Source organism: Scyliorhinus torazame, unplaced genomic scaffold (genome assembly GCF_047496885.1).
Source record: "Scyliorhinus torazame isolate Kashiwa2021f unplaced genomic scaffold, sScyTor2.1 scaffold_466, whole genome shotgun sequence".
NCBI classification, from domain to species: Eukaryota; Metazoa; Chordata; class Chondrichthyes; order Carcharhiniformes; family Scyliorhinidae; genus Scyliorhinus; species Scyliorhinus torazame.
Genome location: NW_027308193.1, coordinates 37,974 through 59,649, shown reverse-complemented (window position 1 = coordinate 59,649; position 21,676 = coordinate 37,974). Strand labels below are relative to the sequence as shown.

At 54.0% G+C, this 21,676-nt stretch overlaps 1 protein-coding gene across 1 annotated transcript in view; it reads right to left on the bottom strand.

The window, feature by feature from the left end:
• The window catches only part of LOC140406314 (scaffold protein ILK-like), a 117,267-nt gene extending 96,087 nt beyond the window's left edge, over window positions 1–21,180 (bottom strand). Inside the window, exons 1-2 of the mRNA XM_072494428.1 lie at window positions 21,097–21,180; window positions 8,702–8,926 (exon numbers count right to left, since the gene is read on the bottom strand). Coding sequence (XP_072350529.1) covers window positions 8,702–8,790 — 89 coding nt within the window. The 5' untranslated portion in view covers window positions 8,791–8,926; window positions 21,097–21,180. The remainder of the gene's footprint in view (window positions 1–8,701; window positions 8,927–21,096) is intronic.
• Between the last annotated feature and the right edge of the window lie 496 nt (window positions 21,181–21,676).

Here is a 21,676-nt window from a genome sequence, read left to right as displayed (position 1 = left end):
GGGTCGCTCGGAGCCGGGCCAGGATCGCTCGGAGCCGGGCCGGGAACGCTCGGAGCCAGGTCCGCTCGGGGCCGGGGTCGCTCGGGGCCAGGTCCGCTCGGGGCCGGGGTCGCTCGGGGCCGGGGTCGCTCGGGGCCAGGTCCGCTCTGGGCCGGGGACGCTCGGGGCCGGGGTCGCTCGGAGCCGGGCCGGGAACGCTCGGAGCCGGGCCGGGAACGCTCGGAGCCGGGGACGCTCGGGGCTGGGGACGCTCGGGGCCGGGTACGCTCGGGGCCGGGTACGCTCGGGGCCAGGTCCGCTCGGGGCCGGGGACGCTCGGGGCCGGGGACGCTCGGGGCCGGGGCCGCTCGGGGCCGGGGACGCTCGGGGCCGGGGACGCTCGGCGCCGGGGCCGCTCGGGGCCGGGGCCGCTCGGGGCCGGGGTCGCTCGGGGCCGGGGTCGCTCGGGGCCGGGGTCGCTCGGAGCCGGGCCAGGATCGCTCGGAACCAGGCCGGGATCGCTCGGAGCCAGGGACGCTCGGGGCTGGGGACGCTCGGGGCCGGGGACGCTCGGGGCCGGGGTCACTCGGGGCCGGGGTCGCTCGGGGCCGGGGTCGCTCGGAGCCGGGCCAGGATCGCTCGGAACCAGGCCGGGATCGCTCGGAGCCAGGTCCGCTCGGGGCTGGGGACGCTCGGGGCCGGGGTCACTCGGAGCCAGGCCGGGATCACTCGGATCCAGGCCGGGATCACTCGGATCCAGGCCAGGATCACTCGGATCCAGGCCAGGATCACTCGGAGCCAGGTCCGCTCGGGGTCGCTTGGAGCCGGGATCGCTCAGCGTCAGGCCAGGATTGCTCGCAGTCAGGCTGGGATCGCTCAGTCAGTGCTGTTTCAGTCAGCTTTCCTTTGCTTCTCACCCTTGGGCCAAGTGGTGCTGTGACTCAGTCTCTCAAATTGAATAAGGCCCACGAAGCAGGAGGGTGTGTTATTGCGAAGGGGGAAATTGTGGAGGGGTGCGGGGCAAAGGGGGTGAGGAATGCAGCAGAGGGAGAGGCGGTGGTGAGGTTGCACATGTTATGCAGGGGATTACATACCTTTGGGACACATCTGCTGCTGTGAATTTGCATTTTGATGTTTCTGTCACCGATGGCCCATGGTTAACCCAAGCAAAAGCCGTCACAGGAAGCACTCCAAATATCCTTAAATGGAGAAGATTTGGGGTGTAACACAACGGAGAGTGAGTCAGCAGGAAGCCAGCCAGAGACTCTCGTCTGGAATAAACAGCAGCAGCTCACAAAGACGGCAATCTTTCACATTATACTCGGATTAGAATGCACAAAATTAGGTGGCACGATGGCTCAGTGGTTAGCACTGCTGCCTCACGGTGCCGAGAACCCGGGCAGTGGTTAGCACTGTTGCCTCACGGTGCCGAGGGCCCGGGCAGTGGTTAGCACTGCTGCCTCACGGTGCCGAGGGCCCGGGCAGTGGTTAGCACTGTTGCCTCACGGTGCCGAGGACCCGGGCACTGGTTAGCACTGCTGCCTCACGGTGCCGAGGACCCGGGCAGAGGTTAGCACTGCTGCCTCACGGTGCCAGACCCGGGCAGAGGTTAGCACTGCTGCCTCATGGTGCCAGACCCGGGCAGTGGTTAGCACTATTGCCTCACGGTGCCGAGAACCCGGGCAGTGGTTAGCACTGTTGCCTCACGGTGCCAGACCCGGGCAGTGGTTAGCACTGCTGCCTCACGGTGCCGAGGACCCGGGCAGTGGTTAGCACTGTTGCCTCACGGTGCCGAGGACCCGGGCAGTGGTTAGCACTGCTGCCTCATGGTGCCAGACCCGGGCAGTGGTTAGCACTGTTGCCTCACGGTGCCGAGGACCCGGGCAGTGGTTAGCACTGTTGCCTCACGGTGCCGAGGACCCGGGCAGTGGTTAGCACTGCTGCCTCATGGTGATGAGGACCCGGGCAGTGGTTAGCACTGTTGCCTCACGGTGCCAGACCCGGGCAGAGGTTAGCACTGTTGCCTCACGGTGCCAAGGACCCGGGCACTGGTTAGCACTGTTGCCTCACGGTGCCGAGGACCCGGGCAGTGGTTAGCACTGCTGCCTCACGGTGCCGAGGACCCGGGAAGTGGTTAGCACTGCTGCCTCACGGTGCCGAGAACCCGGGCAGTGGTTAGCACTGCTGCCTCACAGTGCCGAGAACCCGGGCAGTGGTTAGCACTGCTGCCTCATGGTGCCGAGAACCCGGGCAGTGGTTAGCACTGCTGCCGCACGGTGCCGAGACCCAGGCAGTGGTTAGCACTGCTGCCTCATGGTGATGAGGACCCGGGCAGTGGTTAGCACTGCTGCCTCATGGTGATGAGGACCCGGGCAGTGGTTAGCACTGCTGCCTCACGGTGCCACCCATCCCCCTTTATACAGAATAGTGAGCAGCATTTCCCTCTCCCCTCCACACATCACTCAGGGAAGTACAGCTTTGCACAATTCTGTACCATTCCTGATATAGGAAAGGGAGTTATGGCATTGGGGACAGTCAGGAATCTGGAAAGTGAGACCAAGAATAAGGGGCTGGATTTACCGCAGCCCCACGCCAAAACCGCGTTCAGCGCGAGAGCGGAGAATCCCTGTTTACATGGAAATCGTAGCCGGCGCCGCTCCCGCCTTTCTCCGGTCCCCAGAGAATCGCTCGCGCGCAATTTACATGGCGCAGCTAGGGAGCCATTGACAGAGGCCCCCCCAGCGATTCTCCGGGCAAAACTGGCCACGTTCCCGGCGGCGTGGTTCCAACCACGTATCGCGGGTTGGGAACTTTGGGTGGTGGCTGCGGACTCAGTCGACGGCTTCCCTGGTGGGGGGGCGGGGGGATCGAGCATTGGGGGGGGGGGGGCCTCATGAGGGGCCGGGACAGCAATCGGGCGGCTCAGATCCGCGGGCGTGCGCCATCTCGGGGGTCCTGCATTTTTGATGTCGCTCGGCGGTCCGAGGCCGCCATGTCGCGCGCCGCTGCGGTTGCAGGCTGCGGCCGAGCGCGTGCTCGGACTTGCGACCGGACGTGCGGGGGGCCCGTATCCACAGCTGAAGCTGCGAGAAGCATTCTGGGGCCTCACCAGCCCCCTGCAAGGTAGGAGAATAGCTGTAGATCTTTCTGAGGAAAGTCAAGAGTGAAACGACATTGCTCCATTTTTTGAGAATTCAGCCCAAGAACTTTGGGATGAAACAGGAAGAGAGAGGATTCAGGGACATCGATTCAAAGTTTTCCAAAAGTGTTTTGAGATTGCAAATTTCCAGCAGTCGGTCAATAGATAACGAGGGACAGGATGTTTTTTAATTGTTCAGGGATTGTGAGCGACGTTAGCAAGGCCAGGACTTATTGCCCATCCATCGTAGCGTGTGATGGTGACGTTCCTGTTGAATCACTGGTCATAAATTCAATGAGACTGAGTGAACATTGCACATCGCACTGCAGAATGAACTGGGCTGGTGAGGGGGTGGATTCACACCCAGGCTCAGACCAGCTCATAGGCTTCCTTCCCCAAACAACATTAATTAGCAACAGCCACTTTTATTGACTCCAGATTTATATTTCCAGATTTTATATTTTAAAATTTAATTCAAATTCTCAAACTACCCTCGGTGAGATTTGAACTCGAGTTTTTCGAATTACTGGTCCAGTAAAAAAAGCCACAATTCTGTTGCACCCCTCCTGTTCTTCATTATACACAACACTGGTTGGACCACATCTAGAATACTGTGAACAGGTTTGGTCCCCTTATCGAAGCAAAGATATGCTGGCATTGGAGGCAGTTCAGAGAAGGTTCACTATTGATCCCGGGTACAACACGGGGTTAGACACAGAAAAAATGCTCCTGTTACACTGACCCCGCCAAGCTCTCCCAGGGCAGATACAGTATACGCAAGTTAAACATCTTGTGCTAAATGCAGTGTTGCCATTTCCACCCGGTTTCCTCTCAATCTAACACACCGCTCACAGTCACCAATCCCTCTTCAATCCCGTCTGTCTGACACCACAGAAAGCGAGCAGAAGGAATGCAGGCAGAATCCTTCCGGCTTTGGGCACAACTCCAAGCTCAACTGAAATAAAATGACCGAATTGCAGAAATATGCGGAAGTGCGGATTTGAGAGATCGGAATCAACACCGTTACCAACTTCCTTTAGGGTATTCCAGAATAGCCATGCAGACATTCCAGGGAGAGTAAATGAGCAGATCAGGGGGCACAGCTGTCTGCAAGTCAAAACTGAAATTGGATGTATTTTAAAAGCTTTTGATGCCAACCCACACGGCTAAAAGCTGCTGCTGGCACAGTTTTGCACATTTCTTCTTGCTTTCCCTGTGGGCATGCATTCTGTTGTATGTATTGGACATGGTCCAATGTGACACACTTTACTAAAGCTAGGGATTCCACCCAATCCTAAGCCTTGCCAGGCCAACACTCACAGTACATTACTAAGGAAAAGCTGCACTATTAGGAATATAGTCCTCGAGATAGCGGCACTGTCAGAGGGTCAGTACTGAGGGAGTGCTGCACTGTCAGAGGGTCAGTACTGAGGGAGTGCCGCACTGTCAGAGGGTCAGTACTGAGGGAGTGCTGCACTGTCAGAGGGTCAGTACTGAGGGAGTGCCGCACTGTCAGAGGGTCAGTACTGAGGGAGTGCCGCACTGTCAGAGGGTCAGTACTGAGGGAGTGCCGCACTGTCAGAGGGTCAGTACTGAGGGAGTGCTGCACTGTCAGAGGGTCAGTACTGAGGGAGTGCCGCACTGTCAGAGGGTCAGTACTGAGGGAGTGCCGCACTGTCAGAGGGTCAGTACTGAGGGAGTGCCGCACTGTCAGAGGGTCAGTACTGAGGGAGTGCCACACTGTCTGAAGGTCAGTTCTGAGGGAGTGCCGCATTGTCTGAAGGTCAGTTCTGAGGGAGTGTTTTGAATCCTAGATTGGACAAGTCTATCTTTTGCAGGGTGATCTACTTTTGTTTGGGCTGGTGAGACCCCTCGCGTTTGACGGTAACCAGATCCCCGCCACCTCAAGTGAAACTCTTCCACTGACCTTTTGCAAAGGGATCGACTGGGATGAAGTTGGCATTCCCTAATTATTAATTATTACTGGACGCAAATGTTGATACGGTGCAGGGGATGGTTCAAGGATCCGGACTCTACATGGGTGCGGATGGAGGAGGTTTTGTGCATTGGGCGAAGTCCGAGGGGCCTGGTCACTGCGCCACTCCCGTTTTCCCTGCAAGGTTCTCTCCAAGCCCGGTGGTGAGAGCCACTTTGAGGGTCTGGAATCAGTTTAGGCAGCATTTTAAACCTGGCTCCGTGTCGCTGCTGGCTCCAATTTGCAGGAATCATAGGTTTGTATTGTCTGGCTTAGATTTATTGTTTACGGCCTGGGAAAGGGAGGAGCTGGAGAGGTTTCGAGACATGTTTCTGGAGGGTAGGTTGGCCGGTCTAGACGAGTTGTAAGAGAAGTTCCAGCTCCCAAAAGGGAATGTGTTCAGGTATTAGGAGCCAGACATGGATGTGCACAGTGCTCCTGTTAGAAAGCAGCATTTTCTGTCGGGACTTCAGGCACCAAGAAGGATGGGAGATAGTTGGGCGGTGGAGATACTGAAAGCAGTCCATGGATATGTATTCAACGCAGCAGATAAAAATTTGAGGAGGAAATCCCAAAAGACAGGAACTAAGTGGCTGGAAGATGGAAGAGCAGGAAAGTTTCAGAAAGGAAATCAAGCAGACGGAGATGGCAGTGGGGAAAGGAGACAGGGCAAATGGTAGGAGTGAAGAAACCAGAACCTGAGACAGGAAGTGTCAAATCGATTAACTGGAGACAGAATCAAGGCAATTGCACAAAGACTGGGACACCAGGAATTTTATCCCAAGTCCAAATGACTCATCGTCAGAAACCAAAGAACCTTTCTGCTGAAGAGTCATATTGGACTGGAAAAGTTAACGCTGTTTCTCTTTCCACAGAAGTGCTCAAACCTACTGAGCTTATCCAGCATTTTCTGTTTTTACGGCACGGTGGCGCAATGGTTAGCACTCGCGGCACCGAGGTCCCAGGTTCGATCCCGGCTCTGGATCACTGTCCGTGTGGAGTTTGCACATTCTCCCCGTGTTTGCGTGGGTTTCGCCCCCACAACCCAAAGATGTGCAGGGTAGGTGGATTGGCCACGCTAAATTACCCCTAATTGGAAATAAATAAGTGGGTACTTAAATTTTTTTATAAAATAGTGTCCATGGGTTGCGGTGTGGGCGGAGGAGTGGATCTGCACAGTGTGCTCTTTCGGAGGGTCGGCGCAGACTCAATGGGCAGAATGGCTTTCTGCCACCCTGGAGGGATTCTATGATTCTGTTTCTTCAACAGGATGCTAATGAGAAATGATCCAGTAAAAAAAAAGCAAAATGCTGGAAACCTGAAATAGAAGCAGGAAATGCTGGATAAACTCAGCAGGTCTGGCAGCATCTGCAGAGAGAGAGAAACAGAGAGTCCATTTGGCTCTCCGACACTGAAATTATCCAGTATACTTTGTGACCTGGCATTTTGACCAAGTTTATGTCGGTGAGATTAAACGCTCGTTTATGCATTGCTAAAATGGCAAATCAAATCATAGAATCTACGGCACAGAGACACAGGCCCTTGGGACCAAACTGGTCCACGCCACCCAAAAAGCCCATCTAAGCCAACCCCATTTGCCTGCATTTATAATAATAATAATAATCTTTATTAGTGTCACAAGTAGGCTTACTGCAATGAAGTTACTGTGAAAAGCCCCTAGTCGCCACATTCCGGCGCCTGTTCGGGTACACTGAGGGAGAATTCAGAATGTCCAATTCACCTAACAGCACGTCTTTCGGGACTTGTGGGAGGAAACCGGAGCACCCGGAGGAAACCCACGCAGACACGGGTAGAACGTGCAGGCTCCGCACAGACAGTGACCTAAGCCGGGAATCGAACCCGGGACCCTGGCGCTGTGAAGCAACAGTGCTAACCACTGTGCTACCATGCCGCCCTGGTACTATCATTTGGCCCATATCCCTCTAAACCTTTCCTCTCCATGTATCTGTCCAAATGCCTTTTAAATGTTGTCAATGTCCCTGCCTCAATCCTCCGGCAGCTCATTCCACACCTACCATCCACTGTGTAAAAAAAGTTGCTCCTCGGGTTCCCATTAATTCTTTCCCCTCTTAACTTAAACCTGTGCCCTCTAGTTTTCCATTCCCCAAACCTGGGAGAAAGACTGAGTGCATTCACCCTATCCATGCCTCTCCTGAAGTGGGCAATCTCAGCCCAGTCACACTGCCGTGTGCTGGGCACAAATCTCTGATCAGACTGTCTAAAACACACAATGTCCTGTGCCACTCATTCCTCACGGTATCCTATCACATTCCACATGTTCCCTCTCCATGGAATTTCCGACAGTCCTTACTTTAGGAAGTACATGTGCATACCAAACATTTACCAGCATGCCAGAAAAACAGCAGTATTTGATGGTACTGTTACTGCGTTTACAGATGAAATACTCTCCAACCCTCAAAATCTACAAGCCAGTCCTTCTCAGCACAACATTCAAACTTTCAAAGTGTAATCACAGGTTGATTAAATTAATTTCGCATAATATAAACTATTTTTAGAATCATAGAATCCCTACAGTGCAGAAGGAGGCCATTCGGCCCATCGAGTCTGCACCGGCCCTTGGAAAGAGCACTCTAATTAAGTCCGCAACTCCATCCTATCCCCATTACCCCACTTCACCTTTGGACCCTAAGGGGCAATTTATCATGGCCAATCCACCTGACCTGCACATCTTTGGACTGAGGGGGGAAACCGGAGCACCCGGAGGAAACCCACGTACACACGGGGAGAACGTGCAGACTCCACACAGTCACCCGAGGCTGGAATTGAACCCGGGATCCTGGAGCTGTGAGGCAGCAGTGCTAACCACTGAGCCGCCCTAACAGTAGAAACGATACAGAGTTACACCAAGTGTAACTGGGTTTTGCCGGAATGTGTAGCAGAGTCTCATTCCGCACGGTTTATCTCACTCCATCAGCATACATGTCTGTTCCTTTCTCCCTTATATTAATCGAGCCCCCAGCCCTTAACTGCATCCACACTATTTGCCTCATCCACTCATGTTACACCCAAGCCTAAACACCGCACTGGTGTAGAGTCCATATCTCATCGGATAATAAATAATTTCTTCAAATCGTTTCAACATAACCATCGGTGACACGTCAAACAACAAATCCAAACAACCCCATGGCACTATCGGATATCCCGGTTGTAATCGTCCCCAAACCAATCTCGAAAACAAGGTGACCTGGTCATTATCACGTTGCTGTTTGTGGGATCTTGCTGTGTGCACATTGGCTGCTGAATTTCCAACATCACAACAGAGAGAACACTTCAAACATACTTGACTGGCTGGAAGACACTCCGACATCCTGCATTCGAAAGGCATGTCCTCCTTTCTAACAAGGCACCGAAACCTTGGCTTCCTGCCCCGCTGGCAGAGCTCTGTACACGTTGGGCATGTTACACAGACACTTTACTGCAGTGCCCAGCTGTTCACTTCAGCTCCACTCAGAACCACATCCTCCCCCACTTCACTGTTTAATAACCCCAGTAAGACGGGGTGAAAGCGGCTCAGACAGTCAGAGAGGGGGGGGGGTCTGGCTGCCCACGAGCTGACACTCACTCACCCCTGGTTCAGGTCATTCTCCGTGTTGTCGAGCCAGAGCCGCACTGCCACGGCATTGCCCTCTCTGCACTGGGTAAAGATGTCATCCATCCCCTTCTTCTTGTCCCAGCTGCTCCAACTCTGCTTCCGTTAAATACCAGGAGAAGACAATCTGAATGTGTTCCTCAAACTGGGCACAGACATCCACCAGCTCCGATCGAGAGTCCAATCTCACCAACAACACGATCTGAAAGGAAACAGGCAGCGTTCAGATACAAAGGCCAACACAATCCATATTACACAGCTGCTGGCCCACGTGAACTTTACCCAGGTAACCAATCAGCTATTCCTCTCCCCCTTCAGAGTTAACGTTTAGAATCCCGATGACTCTCCTTTAGAACGGTTCATACGGACTCAAAACTTTAATTTTGAGTAATTAGGGGCTGTTTAGCACAGGGCTAAATTGCTGGCTTTGAAAGCAGACTAAGGCAGGCCAGCAGCACGGTTCAATTCCCACACCAGCCTCCCCGAACAGGCGCCGGAATGTGGCGACTAGGGGCTTTTCACAGTAACTTCATTGAAGCCTACTCGTGACAATAAGCGATTTATTTCATTTCATTTTTCAATTGTTTCTCTCTCTCTGCAGATGGTGCCAGACCTGCTGAGTTTATCCAACATTTCCTGTTTTTATTTCAGATTTCCAGCAAGCCCAGTTTTTTGCTGTTGCTTGTGTTTTTTTATTCATTCATGGGATGTGGGCTTTGCTGGCTGGGCCAGCATTTATTCCCCACTCCTCACTGAGTGCATTGCAAAGGACATTCTTTTTAAGCGTGCCCCCCATTGCTGTGGGTCTGGAGTCGTAGCGGTGAGTGTACTGGGTGAAGCGGTGATTGTGCTGGGTGAAGCGGTGATTGTGCTGGGTGAAGCGGTGATTGTGCTGGGTGAAGCGGTGATTGTGCTGGGTGAAGCGGTGATTGTGCTGGGTGAAGCGGTGATTGTACTGGGTGAAGCGGTGATTGTACTGGGTGAAGCGGTGATTGTGCTGGGTGAAGCGGTGATTGTGCTGGGTGAAGCGGTGATTGTGCTGGGTGAAGCGGTGATTGTACTGGGTGAAGCGGTGATTGTGCTGGGTGAAGCGGTGATTGTGCTGGGTGAAGCGGTGATTGTGCTGGGTGAAGTGGTGATTGTGCTGGGTGAAGCGGTGATTGTACTGGGTGAAGCGGTGATTGTACTGGGTGAAGCAGTGATTGTACTGGGTGAAGCAGTGTTGTACTGGGTGAAGCAGTGATTGTACTGGGTGAAGCGGTGATTGTACTGGGTGAAGCGGTGATTGTACTGGGTGAAGCGGTGATTGTACTGGGTGAAGCGGTGATTGTGCTGGGTGAAGCGGTGATTGTGCTGGGTGAAGCGGTGATTGTGCTGGGTGAAGCGGTGATTGTACTGGGTGAAGCGGTGATTGTACTGGGTGAAGCGGTGATTGTACTGGGTGAAGCGGTGATTGTACTGGGTGAAGCGGTGATTGTACTGGGTGAAGCGGTGATTGTGCTGGGTGAAGCGGTGATTGTGCTGGGTGAAGCGGTGATTGTGCTGGGTGAAGCGGTGATTGTGCTGGGTGAAGCGGTGATTGTGCTGGGTGAAGCGGTGATTGTACTGGGTGAAGCGGTGATTGTACTGGGTGAAGCGGTGATTGTACTGGGTGAAGCGGTGATTGTACTGGGTGAAGCGGTGATTGTACTGGGTGAAGCAGTGATTGTACTGGGTGAAGCAGTGATTGTACTGGGTGAAGCAGTGATTGTACTGGGTGAAGCGGTGATTGTGCTGGGTGAAGCGGTGATTGTGCTGGGTGAAGCGGTGATTGTACTGGGTGAAGCGGTGATTGTACTGGGTGAAGCGGTGATTGTACTGGGTGAAGCGGTGATTGTACTGGGTGAAGCGGTGATTGTACTGGGTGAAGCGGTGATTGTACTGGGTGAAGCGGTGATTGTGCTGGGTGAAGCGGTGATTGTGCTGGGTGAAGCAGTGATTGTACTGGGTGAAGCGGTGATTGTACTGGGTGAAGCGGTGATTGTACTGGGTGAAGCGGTGATTGTACGGCACTGCAAGGAGATTGTGCTGGTAGTTTGCTGGCCTGATGAACAGTTTGCCCCTTTCTGACTCCCCAATGCTCCCTTGTGACGGTCAGGCAGGATGATGAGTTTAGTGCTGGCTCTCTGTCAGACCACTCGAAAGGTGAAAAGCATTCCCCCTCCCTGCCCCCCTCTTTCGAGCCTCCAAAACGCGACAGGACTCCGCATCTTGCTGAATACTCCCTCACACATTAAAATCAGACAAAACCTCACACCGCTCAAGAATGCAATCACCAAATGCCCTACCTGAAACCTATACTGTTTTTATAATGGAAGAAAGTCACAGTTCTATTATTGAAACATGGGATTATTTTGTGAGTTCAAGTTCACTCCAAAAGAAAAATGTCGAAGTGGCTGAATTATGTTGTGTTTCTCATTTAAAGATGGAATGAATTTGAAATTTGGAAAAACAAAGTAAAATCAGGCAAAGTTACAGCCATAGGAGGTCATTGAGCTCTTTTAGTCTGTTCTGCTTTTCTGTTAGATTAAGGCTGACTTGCATCTTAACTCCATCTCACTACCTTTCTCTTATACCCTGAAAACTTTGTCTGAAAAATCTTATCAATCTCACAACTGAAAACTTCAATTGAGCCCCAGCTTCCACAAGGTTTTGGGGGAGACCGTTCCAGATTTCCACAGCCGTTTGTGTGTGGAGGTAGTTCCTCATCTGCCCCCGAATAGCCTCGCCCCCATTTGAAGATTATGCCCCTCTTGTTCTGGGTCCGCCCCCACCAGAGAAAATAGTTTCTCTCTATCGCCCTGTCAAATCCTTTAATCATCTTAAACACCTCGATTACTCCTCGATACCGCAGGAATATCCGCATCTCAGCGCAATGCTGGCGGACTGGGCGAGCAGACTGCAGATTAAATCATTTTGTCACTAATTCGTCCCACCCACATTGGCAACCTGATCGTTCACACGCCAACCAAATCGAGGTGACTCTGATAACGCAAATGGACCAAGTGGTTTTTAAAATTAAGGACAAATTTTCATGGTTTGAGTTGAGCCGATGCAGACTCGATGGGCTGAATGGCCTCCTTCTGCACTGAAAATTCAATGATTCTGTGAGGTTCAAGCCCCCCCTCCAGAGACAGGTGCCCACTGAGCAGGCAGAGAATGGAGAAATTATTGGTATTCGGAGTGTGTCAGTGCTTTAGCCACAGGGTGATGTTAGACGTTACGCTGTATGATCCACTTACCGCTGTCTACCTGACAGCAAAGAGGAAAGTGAGTGCCTTAGTCTCCCCTGTCTGTACACAGTCCCTACATCCTCAGATACCTTGTAATGCCTCCTGACAGCAACTAGACACCCAACGCCCGGAGGAATTACTGGTGATCCTGGTGGAATCTTAGCCCCAGAGATGCGATATACAGGCCCACTGGCATGTGGGTGCATCCTAGTGTCCATCAATCAGGTCTCAACTATGGATCAAATACCACCCACCGCATGGTTGGTCTGGTTTGTGAGAGTCAAAGGCACTATAATGGAGTTCGATGGGTGGTTCGTGATCTCTTTAAACAATTACCTTCCAGCAACTGCCCCAACCAGGTGGGCTCTGGGTACAGGGATTCACTCTATATAGTCAAGAGCAAGATGCAGACACTTGGCTAGTCTATGTCTCCAAATCGTGCCCAGGCTAGTCAGCCAAAATATCCACCCACGTTTGCACTGTAAATTCTATGATTCTATGATTCTAAAAGAGCTGAATAATTCCCATCTCCGGTGTCTATGATGCATCCCCGGCACCACAGGAAAATCAAAGTCACAAATGAAGCCACCCTGGAATGCTCGTGTGGACTGAGCAAAGATTGCATCACTGGTTTGAGCTCGTTTACAGGACGGAAGATGGCTGCATCCCCAAGGGTATGTTGTAGCCATGTAAAATGGCTGACTCCCGATTAGAATAGTCAAACCCCGATTTAAAATGGCGAACGGAAGAGGCTGATGGGAAAATCAGCCAACAGGACTCAAACGGACAGCTGCACGAAAAACAGTGTATTCGCCTCTGGGGAAGTCAGCCCAGACCGATACCTGCAGCCATCAACATCACAACACCCCAGCCTTCTGCATATTAATCAGCCATCCCCGGGAACACAAATTAGCAATTGAAAGCCAACCCAGACCTTTCGGCGCCAGCAGGGGCTGACACAAAGAAAGGTAAACGACCACCCCCCGATCAAGGAATCGCTCCAGTATTGGAGCATATCGAACCAAGTGATTGGGACCAAGTCCAATCACTTGGAACCAGGTACGAGGTCCGCCCCGAGAGGCGGGAAGCCCCTGGGGACCATAAGAATAGGGGCCAAGTTCAACTCGACCCTTCTTTTCCTGCTCGCAACCTTCAAGACCCTTCTACAAGAAACCGTAAGTTTTACTCCAGCGATCGCTACCAGATAGGCACTCCTGACTATCGACTTGTACCAGCTTTTGAATCCCGCAGGCTCAGAACCAATTCGAAAGACCATTCGTTTCCCTGACCTGGTGGGCCATTTCCAAAAGTTAAGTATTGGCCTTTTAGTGGTAGGTAGTAGTCTAGAAGTAGGATTATTGTATAAGTATTAATTGCTGTATATAATAAATGAGCGTTGATTTAACTCTTACTAAGCGGTGTGCTGCATTATTAATCATTACTTGGACTTGAACCACGTGGCGGTATCAGAAAGATACCTGGCGACTCATGAGCAAAGGTGACAGAATAAGAATAAGTAAACTAAGGCTAAAACGAGCAACAATGTTAAATAGGAAGGTCGCCTGTGATGGCTGAATCCCTAAGGGTATGTTAAACGGGGAGGTCGCCTGTGATGGCTGCATCCCCAAGGCTATGTTAAACGAGGAGGTCGCCTGTGCCACAATACCAGGCGGGCACCCCAAGGATGCTGTTCAAAAAGACATGAAAACCTCAACATCAATCAGGACAAGTGGGAAACTGACAATTGATGCAAATGGTGACTCCAGCTGTGGGCAAGAACTCACCACCGCGCTGACATGTGGTTTCAGAAGTCCCAAAGCACCAGTCATTCCAGGACCTCAGCAGAAATCATCCTGCACCACCAGCAAGGGACAACTTTGTGTCTGGCACTTGTAACAGACTTTGCCCGTCGAGAATCAGTACGTTCAACTCTCAAAGGAAGTACAGCAAATGATCTCATCTGATCTGACCAAATTTCTGATGCTGCATTCCTATCATCTTTCTCATATGGAAGCATAACAATCATCCCTATTTTAGTTTCCTTGCATTCTCCTTAAACACCAGAGAATATAGACACAATTTACTCAACCTCGCATCCCTTTGGACTGTCTCCATTGCAAGTATATTCCTCCTTCAATCAGAATTCAGTTCAAAAGGAGGCCATTCGGCCCATCGATTCTGCACCAGCCCTTGGAAAGAGCACCCTACTTAAGCCCACGCCTCCACCCTATCCCCGTAACCCCACCTAACCTTTTGGACACAAAAGGGCAATTTAGTATGGCCAGTCCACCTAACCTGCACATCTTTGGGCTGTGGGAGGAAACCGGAGCACCCGGAGGAAACCCACGCAGACACGGGGAGAACGTGCAGACTCCGCACAGACAGTGACCCAAGCCGGTAATCGAACCTGGGTCACTGGCGCTGTGAGGCAGCAGTGCTAACCACTGTGCAACTGTGGCACTCAATTAGCAGAACAAAATTGCGCACAGTATTCCAGGTGTCAACTCACCAATGTCGCAAGATTTTTTTATATCTGTAATCCAACCGCCTTGCATACCATTTGTCTTCATAATTGCTTGCTGTACCCGCATGCTAACTTTGTATTCCTTGTACCAAGTTCCTCCGAACGTCAACATTAACAAGTTTTACAGCTTTGGAAAATATTCTGCTTTTCTATTCTTACAGCCAAGTTGAATACCCACGCACTTCCCCGTTATACTCCATCTGCCACCTTGTTGTCCACTAACCTAACCTGCTATATGTCTTGCTGCCTCTTTGTGTTCTCCCCAAAGATTGCATTCCCACCTAGCTCTGATTCATAGGTGACTCTTAACTGCCCTGTGAAATGACCTAGCAACCACTCCATACAAGGGCATTTAGGGATGCACTGCAAGGCTTGACTGCTCACATGAAAGAACTTGAAAATGTCCATCCATCCCGAATCTCTGCTTTCTGTTGGGGCAGCACGGTGGCGCAGTGGGTTAGCACTGCTGCCTCACAGCGCCGAGGTCCCAGGTTCGATCCTGGCTCTGGGTCACTGTCCGTGTGGAGTTTGCACATTCTCCCTGTGTTTGCGAGGGTTTCGCCCCCACAGCCCAGAGATGTGCAGGGTAGGTGGATTGATCAAGCTAAATTGCCCCTTAATTGGAAAAAATGAATTGGGTACTCTAAATTTTTTTTTTAATCTCTGCTTTCTGTCAATTAACCAATCTTCCATCCAACCTATTAATGTTTTGTGTGGCTCCTGTAGCAATCTGGGATGGCCAGTTCCTGATTACAAAATGGACACTTTGCAAAGATTGCAGGGAAAATGGACAATGCTGAGAAAACAAGCAGGTTCAGAGATTGTCTGTATATTGGAGCCGCACCTCCCACACAAGACCAAAACTGTAGGCCCATTAGCATACTAATGGCCCATCTCCGGGAACAAAAGAGTAATATTTGAGTAACCGATACTAAGGCAGACACCCCGGCGCCAGAGGAGACCGAAACAAAGCAGGCCAATGGTCACCTAGGACACGCCCAGCCATCAGGGCGCCCACCCCTTTATTGGAGGAAATCAATAGGAATGGTCGAGAAACGGCCCAATTGATTGGGGCCAAGTTCAAGGCCCGCCCAAAAGAACGTGAAGCCCCTTTGGGTATAAGAAGGATCCCCCAAGAGAGAATCGCGCTCTTGGACCCGGCTCTCACCGAGGAGAGACCTGCCCAACAGCTGCACCAGAAACAAGTCCAAGGTCAACGCTCGCTACCAGGCAGACGACCTTAGCTGTTCCCCCGTACCAGTTCGACTCCAGCAGCCTCAGATCCGAACAACGGCCATTGTTCCTCTGACTGAGTGGGCACCCGAAGCTAAGTATAGGTTTTAGCAGTAGTGATAGTTTAGTCTGTAGAGTTTCGTGCATGAGCATATTTAATTGTGTGTGTAAATAAATAAGCATTGACTGTGAATTAACTGGTGTATCGAGTCTTTGATCAATATTGGGTTTTGAACCTTGTGGCGGTATCGAAATATACCTGACGACCCTAGAGCAAACGTAATTAGAATTAAGGAAGGCGACCATATTGACCGCCATATTCAGAGCTAACCAAAGCGAGCAACACTCCTTATTGAAAACTACATATACAACGTTTACTATCTACCCTACGAGATATATCCTCAAAAACCTCGAATACATTTGTCAAACAGGATTTCGCTTTCATAAAACCACACTGACTTGTTCAAATCATACTCTGCTTGTCTACGTGCATTGTAAAGACTTCCTTCCACCAACCTGCTTTTGAACTTTAGCGACATTCCTTCACTGTCACTGACTCAATATCCTGGAACGTCCTGCGTTAGGAAGGGAGAATCACCAAACTGTCCCAGCACAGAAGGGGGCCACTCAACCATGGGGCGGGATTCTCTCAGCCCAGGCCGTGCCGGAGAATCGGCGGGCGCGAATCGCGCGACGCCGGTCCATCAATTCCCCAGAGAGCGGAGAATCGGGGCCATTAGCGCCGGTCGGAGCTGCTCAATGCGGCCCCGATGCCGATTGTCCGCCCGGCCATAAAAAAACATCTGAGTCCCGCCGGCGCCATCCACGTGGGACCTCGGTGTGCATCCATCCAGGGGCGGCCTGGGGGGGGTAGGGGGGTCCGATCCCGGCGGGGGCCTCCGCTGTGGCCTGACCCGCGATCGGGGCCTACCAATCGGCGGGCCAGTCTCTCGGGCCTCTTTTGCACTGCACTGGCCCATAGCCCTACGCCATGTTGCATCAGGGCTGGCGCGGAGAAGGGAGCCACCACGCATGCGCGGAATCGCGCTGGTTGAACTGTGCATGCGCGCATTGGCGCCAGTCGCACCGTGCATGCGCAGACCCGCGCCACCCATCTGGTGCCAGTATCGGCAGCTGGTGCACCTCCAGGCCTCCGTGTTGCTCCAGTGCCATGCTGGCCCCTGTAGGGATCAGAATCGCTGCTCCTGGGGGCAAGTTGACACCGTCATGAAACGCAACTTCGTTGACAACGGCATCAACACTTAGCCTCAGGATCAGAGAATCCCGCCCATGGTGTCTGCACTGGCTCTCTGAATGAGCAATTCACTTAGTATCATTCCTCGCTTCTCGCTGTGACCTGGCACCTTCCTTTTCAGATAATAATCCAATTTCCTTTTGAATGCCTCAATTGAACCTGCCTCCACCACACCCTCAGGCAGCACATTCCAAGCAGCAGATCTGACAGTTCACTCCAAGCAGCACTGTGGGTGTACTGACACACGAGCTGCAGTGGTTGAAGAGGGTAAATCATCACCTCCTTCTCAAGGGCAATTAGGGATGGGCAATAAATGCATTAAAAGAATAAAAAGGTGTGGTTTAATGCACTGTTTTTGAATTATAGCCACTTTGCAGAAATTAAATACCAATTTAAATTTAATGTCAAAAATACAAAGGCCTCAGTCAGTGAACATAGAAAATAGGAGCAGGCCATTCAGCCCCTTGAACCTGCTCCACCATTCAGATAAATCATGGCTGACGGTCCATCTCAATGCCACTATCCCCATATCCCTTGATATATTTAATATCTAGAAATCTATTGGGTTCTGTCTGGAAAATATTCATAAACATTACAACACGCACTGTGGATAAAGGGCAGCCTGTAGATGTACTGTATTTGGATTTCCAGAAAGCATTTGACAAGGTGCTGCATCAAAGGTCATTGCAGAAAGTAAAAGCTCGTGGTCACGTAGGGGGTAACATACCCCCTACGGGAGGAGGAGCAAATGCAAGGTAGCTAAACTTGTAGATGCAAAGATAGATCGGAAAGTTTGTTGTGATGAGGACAGAGTGGGCACAAATCTGGCAGATGGGAAAATGTGAAGTTGTTCACTCTGGCAGGAAGAATAAAAAAGCAGAGTATCACTTAAATGGAGAGAATTCAGAAGTGCAGATGGGTCTCGGTTTCAGGACTGAGGGGCAGAGGGGTCTCGGGACTGAGGGGCAGAGGGGTCTCGGTCTCGGGACTGAGGGGCAGAGGGGTCTCGGTCTCGGGACTGAGGGGTCTCGGGACTGAGGGGTCTCGGGACTGAGGGGCCTCGGGACTGAGGGGCCTCGGGACTGAGGGGCCTCGGGACTGAGGGGCCTCGGGACTGAGGGGCCTCGGGGTCTCGGTCTCGGGACTGAGGGGTCTCGGGACTGAGGGGTCTCGGGACTGAGGGGTCTCGGGACTGAGGGGTCTCGGGACTGAGGGGTCTCGGGACTGAGGGGTCTCGGGACTGAGGGGTCTCGGGACTGAGGGGTCTCGGGACTGAGGGGTCTCGGGACTGAGGGGTCTCGGGACTGAGGGGTCTCGGGACTGAGGGGTCTCGGGACTGAGGGGTCTCGGGACTGAGGGGTCTCGGGACTGAGGGGTCTCGGGACTGAGGGGTCTCGGGACTGAGGGGTCTCGGGACTGAGGGGTCTCGGGACTGAGGGGTCTCGGGACTGAGGGGTCTCGGGAATGAGGGGTCTCGGGACTGAGGGGTCTCGGGACTGAGGGGTCTCGGGACTGAGAGGCAGAGGAGTCTCGGTCTCGGGACTGAGGGGCAGAGGAGTCTCGGTCTCGGGACTGAGAGGCAGAGGGGTCTCGGTCTCGGGGCTGAGGGGCAGAGGGGTCTCGGTCTCGGGGCTGAGGGGCAGAGGGGTCTCGGTGTTCTCGTGCACAGGTCACAAAAAGTTAGTACGTCACAAGTAATTAAGGCTAATGGAATGCTATCCTTTATTACGGAAGAGTCAAACATTAAGTACGATGTTATGTTCAGTGAAACAGGGCAGTGGTGATACTACATCTGGAATACACAGGTTTGCACAGGTTTGGTCTCCTTATTTGAGGAAGGATGGAACTGTGTTTGAGACGGTTCTGAAGAGGTTTACTAGATTGATAGCTGGAATGAGCAGGTTGTCTTATGAGGTATGTTTGGACAGTCTGGGATTGCATCCACTGGAGTTTAGAAGAGTGAGGGGTGATGTGATTGACGTTTATAAGATCCTGAATATTCTTGACAAGGTGGATGTGGAAAGGATGTTTCCTCTTGTGGGCGAGTCCAGGACTCTGGGGCATTGTTTAAAATTAGGGGTCGCGCTTTTAAGATCATGTGGGAGAGTTGCTTTCTATCAGAGAATTGTGCGACTTTGGAATGCAGGAGTCGGTGAAAGAGAAATCAATGATAAATTTTATAAATTTAGAGAACCCAATTCTTTTTTTCCAATGAAGGGGAAATTTAGCGTGGCTGATTCACCTACTCTGCACATCTTTTGTGTTGTGAGGGTGAGACCCATCCGGGCCTGGGGAGAATGTGCAAACTTCACACTAACAGTGACCCGGGACCGGGATCGAACCTGGGTCCTCAGTGCCATGAGCCAGCAGTGCTAGCCACTGTACCACCATGCTGCCCATCATTGAATACTTTTAAGGCAGAGGAAGATAGATTCTTGTTAGGCATGCGGATCAAAGGTTATTGGGGGTAGGTGAAGATGTACAATTCAACACAAACACATCAACCATGATCTTATTGAATGGTGGAGCAGGCTCGAGGGGCCGCATTACCTACTCCATGCTCCTAGTTCCGATTTACAATGGCCCAGTGCCCCACGCCCACCGATTCCCCCACCCCATCACCCCGGGTTACCAACCCATCCCCATCGCCCCAGGTTATCACCCCATCCCCATTGCACCTGGGTACCATACCATAACCCCTGCCCTGGGTTCCCGGCTCGTCCCCGGTTGGCCCAGTTACCACCCCATTGCCACCTCTCCCCTGGATGCACTGGTTACCGTCCCTTCCACCCAGTTACCAGCTCCTCCCCCTGTTGCCCCAGTTACCCCCTCTCCTCCTCCTCCACCCACCCCCCGGTTCCCCCTCCTCCCCCCCCGTTACCCCCTCCTCCCTCCCCCCCCCGTTACCCCCTCCTCCCTCCCCCCCCGTTACCCCCTCCTCCCCCCCCCGGTTACCCCCTCCTCCCCCCCGCCTCCCCCCCCGCCCCCTCCCTCCCTCCCTCCCCCCCCCCGCCTCCCCCCTCCCCCTCCCTCCCTCCCCCCTCCCTCCCTCCCCCCCCGCCTCCCCCTCCCCCTCCCCCTCCCTCCCTCCCCCCCCTCCCCCCCTCCCGCCCCCCTCCCTCCCCCCCTCCCGCCCCCTCCCTCCCCCCTCTCCCCCCCCCCCCGTTCCCCCCTCCTCCTCCTCCTCCCCCCCCCCGGTTACCTCCTCCTCCTCCCCCCCCGGTTACCCCCTCCTCCCCCCACGTTACCCCCTCCTCCTCCTCCCCCCCCCGGTTACCCCTTCCTCCCCCGCCTCCGTTACCCCTTCCTCCCCCCCCCGGTTACCCCTTCCTCCCCCCCCCCTCCGTTACCCCTTCCTCCCCCCCCCCGTTACCCCCTCCTCCTCCCCTCCCCCCTGTTACCCCCTCCTCTCCCCCCCCCGGTTACGCCTTCCTCCCCCCCCCCCCCGGTTACCCCCTCCTCCCCCGTTACCCCCTCCTCCCCCGTTACCCCCTCCTCCTCCCCTCCCCCCTGTTACCCCCTCCTCTCCCCCGGTTACCCCCTCCTCTCCCCCCCCCCCGGTTACCCCTTCCTCCTCCCCCCCCCCGGTTACCCCCTCCTCCGCCCCAGTTACCACCTCCCCCCGGATACCTCCTCCTCCTCCTCCTCCCGCCCTGGTTACCCCCCCCTCCTATCCCCCTCCGTTGCCCCGGTTGCCCCCTCCTCCTCTCCCCCCCCCCGGTTACCCACTCCTCTCTCCCCCCCCCCGGTTGCCCCGTTTACCCCCTCCTCTCCCCCCCCCCCCCCCCGGTTGCCCCGGTTGCCCCCCTCCTCTCCCCCCCCCGGTTACCCCCTCCTCTCCCCCCCCCGGTTACCCCCTACTCTCCCCCCCCCCCCCCTCGGTTACCCCCTCCTCTCCCCCCCCCCCCCCTCGGTTACCCCCTCCTCTCCCCCCCCCCCCGGTTGCCCCGGTTACCCCCTCCTCTCCCTCCCCCCCGGTTGCCCCGGTTACCCCCTCCTCTCCCCTCCTCTCCCACCCCCCCCGGTTACCCCCGGTTACCCCCTCCTCCCCCCGGTTGCCCCCTCCTCCCCCCGGTTGCCCCGGTTACCGGCTCCGCTGCAGCGATTCACCCCGAAGTCGGGAAACTTTCAGAGACTCCGCGCCTGCGCAATGAGACCGGCCCCGCCCGCCCGGACCGCGCAACTGCGCATGCGCGGCGCCATCTCACCGCCGCTGCAAACCCGGGACCCCCTCCCCCGGGATCCACTCACACCCGGGACCCCCTCCCCCGGGATCCACTCACACCCGGGACCCCCTCCCCCGGGATCCACTCAGGGATCATCTCCCCTCGGGATCCACTCCCATTCACACCGGGATCCACTCCCCCGGGATCCACTCACACCCGGGATTCCCTCCCCCGGGATCCACTCAGGGATCCTCTCCCCTCGGGATCCACTCCCATTCACACCGGGACCCTCTCCCCCGGGATCCACTCCTCAGGGATCCACTCCCATTCACACCGGGATCCTCTCCCCCGGGATCCACTCACACCCGGGACCCTCTCCCCCGGGATCCACTCCTCAGGGATCCTCTCCCCTCGGGATCCACTCCCATTCACACCGGGATCCTCTCCCCCGGGATCCACTCACACCCGGGACCCCCTCCCCCGGGATCCACTCACACCCGGG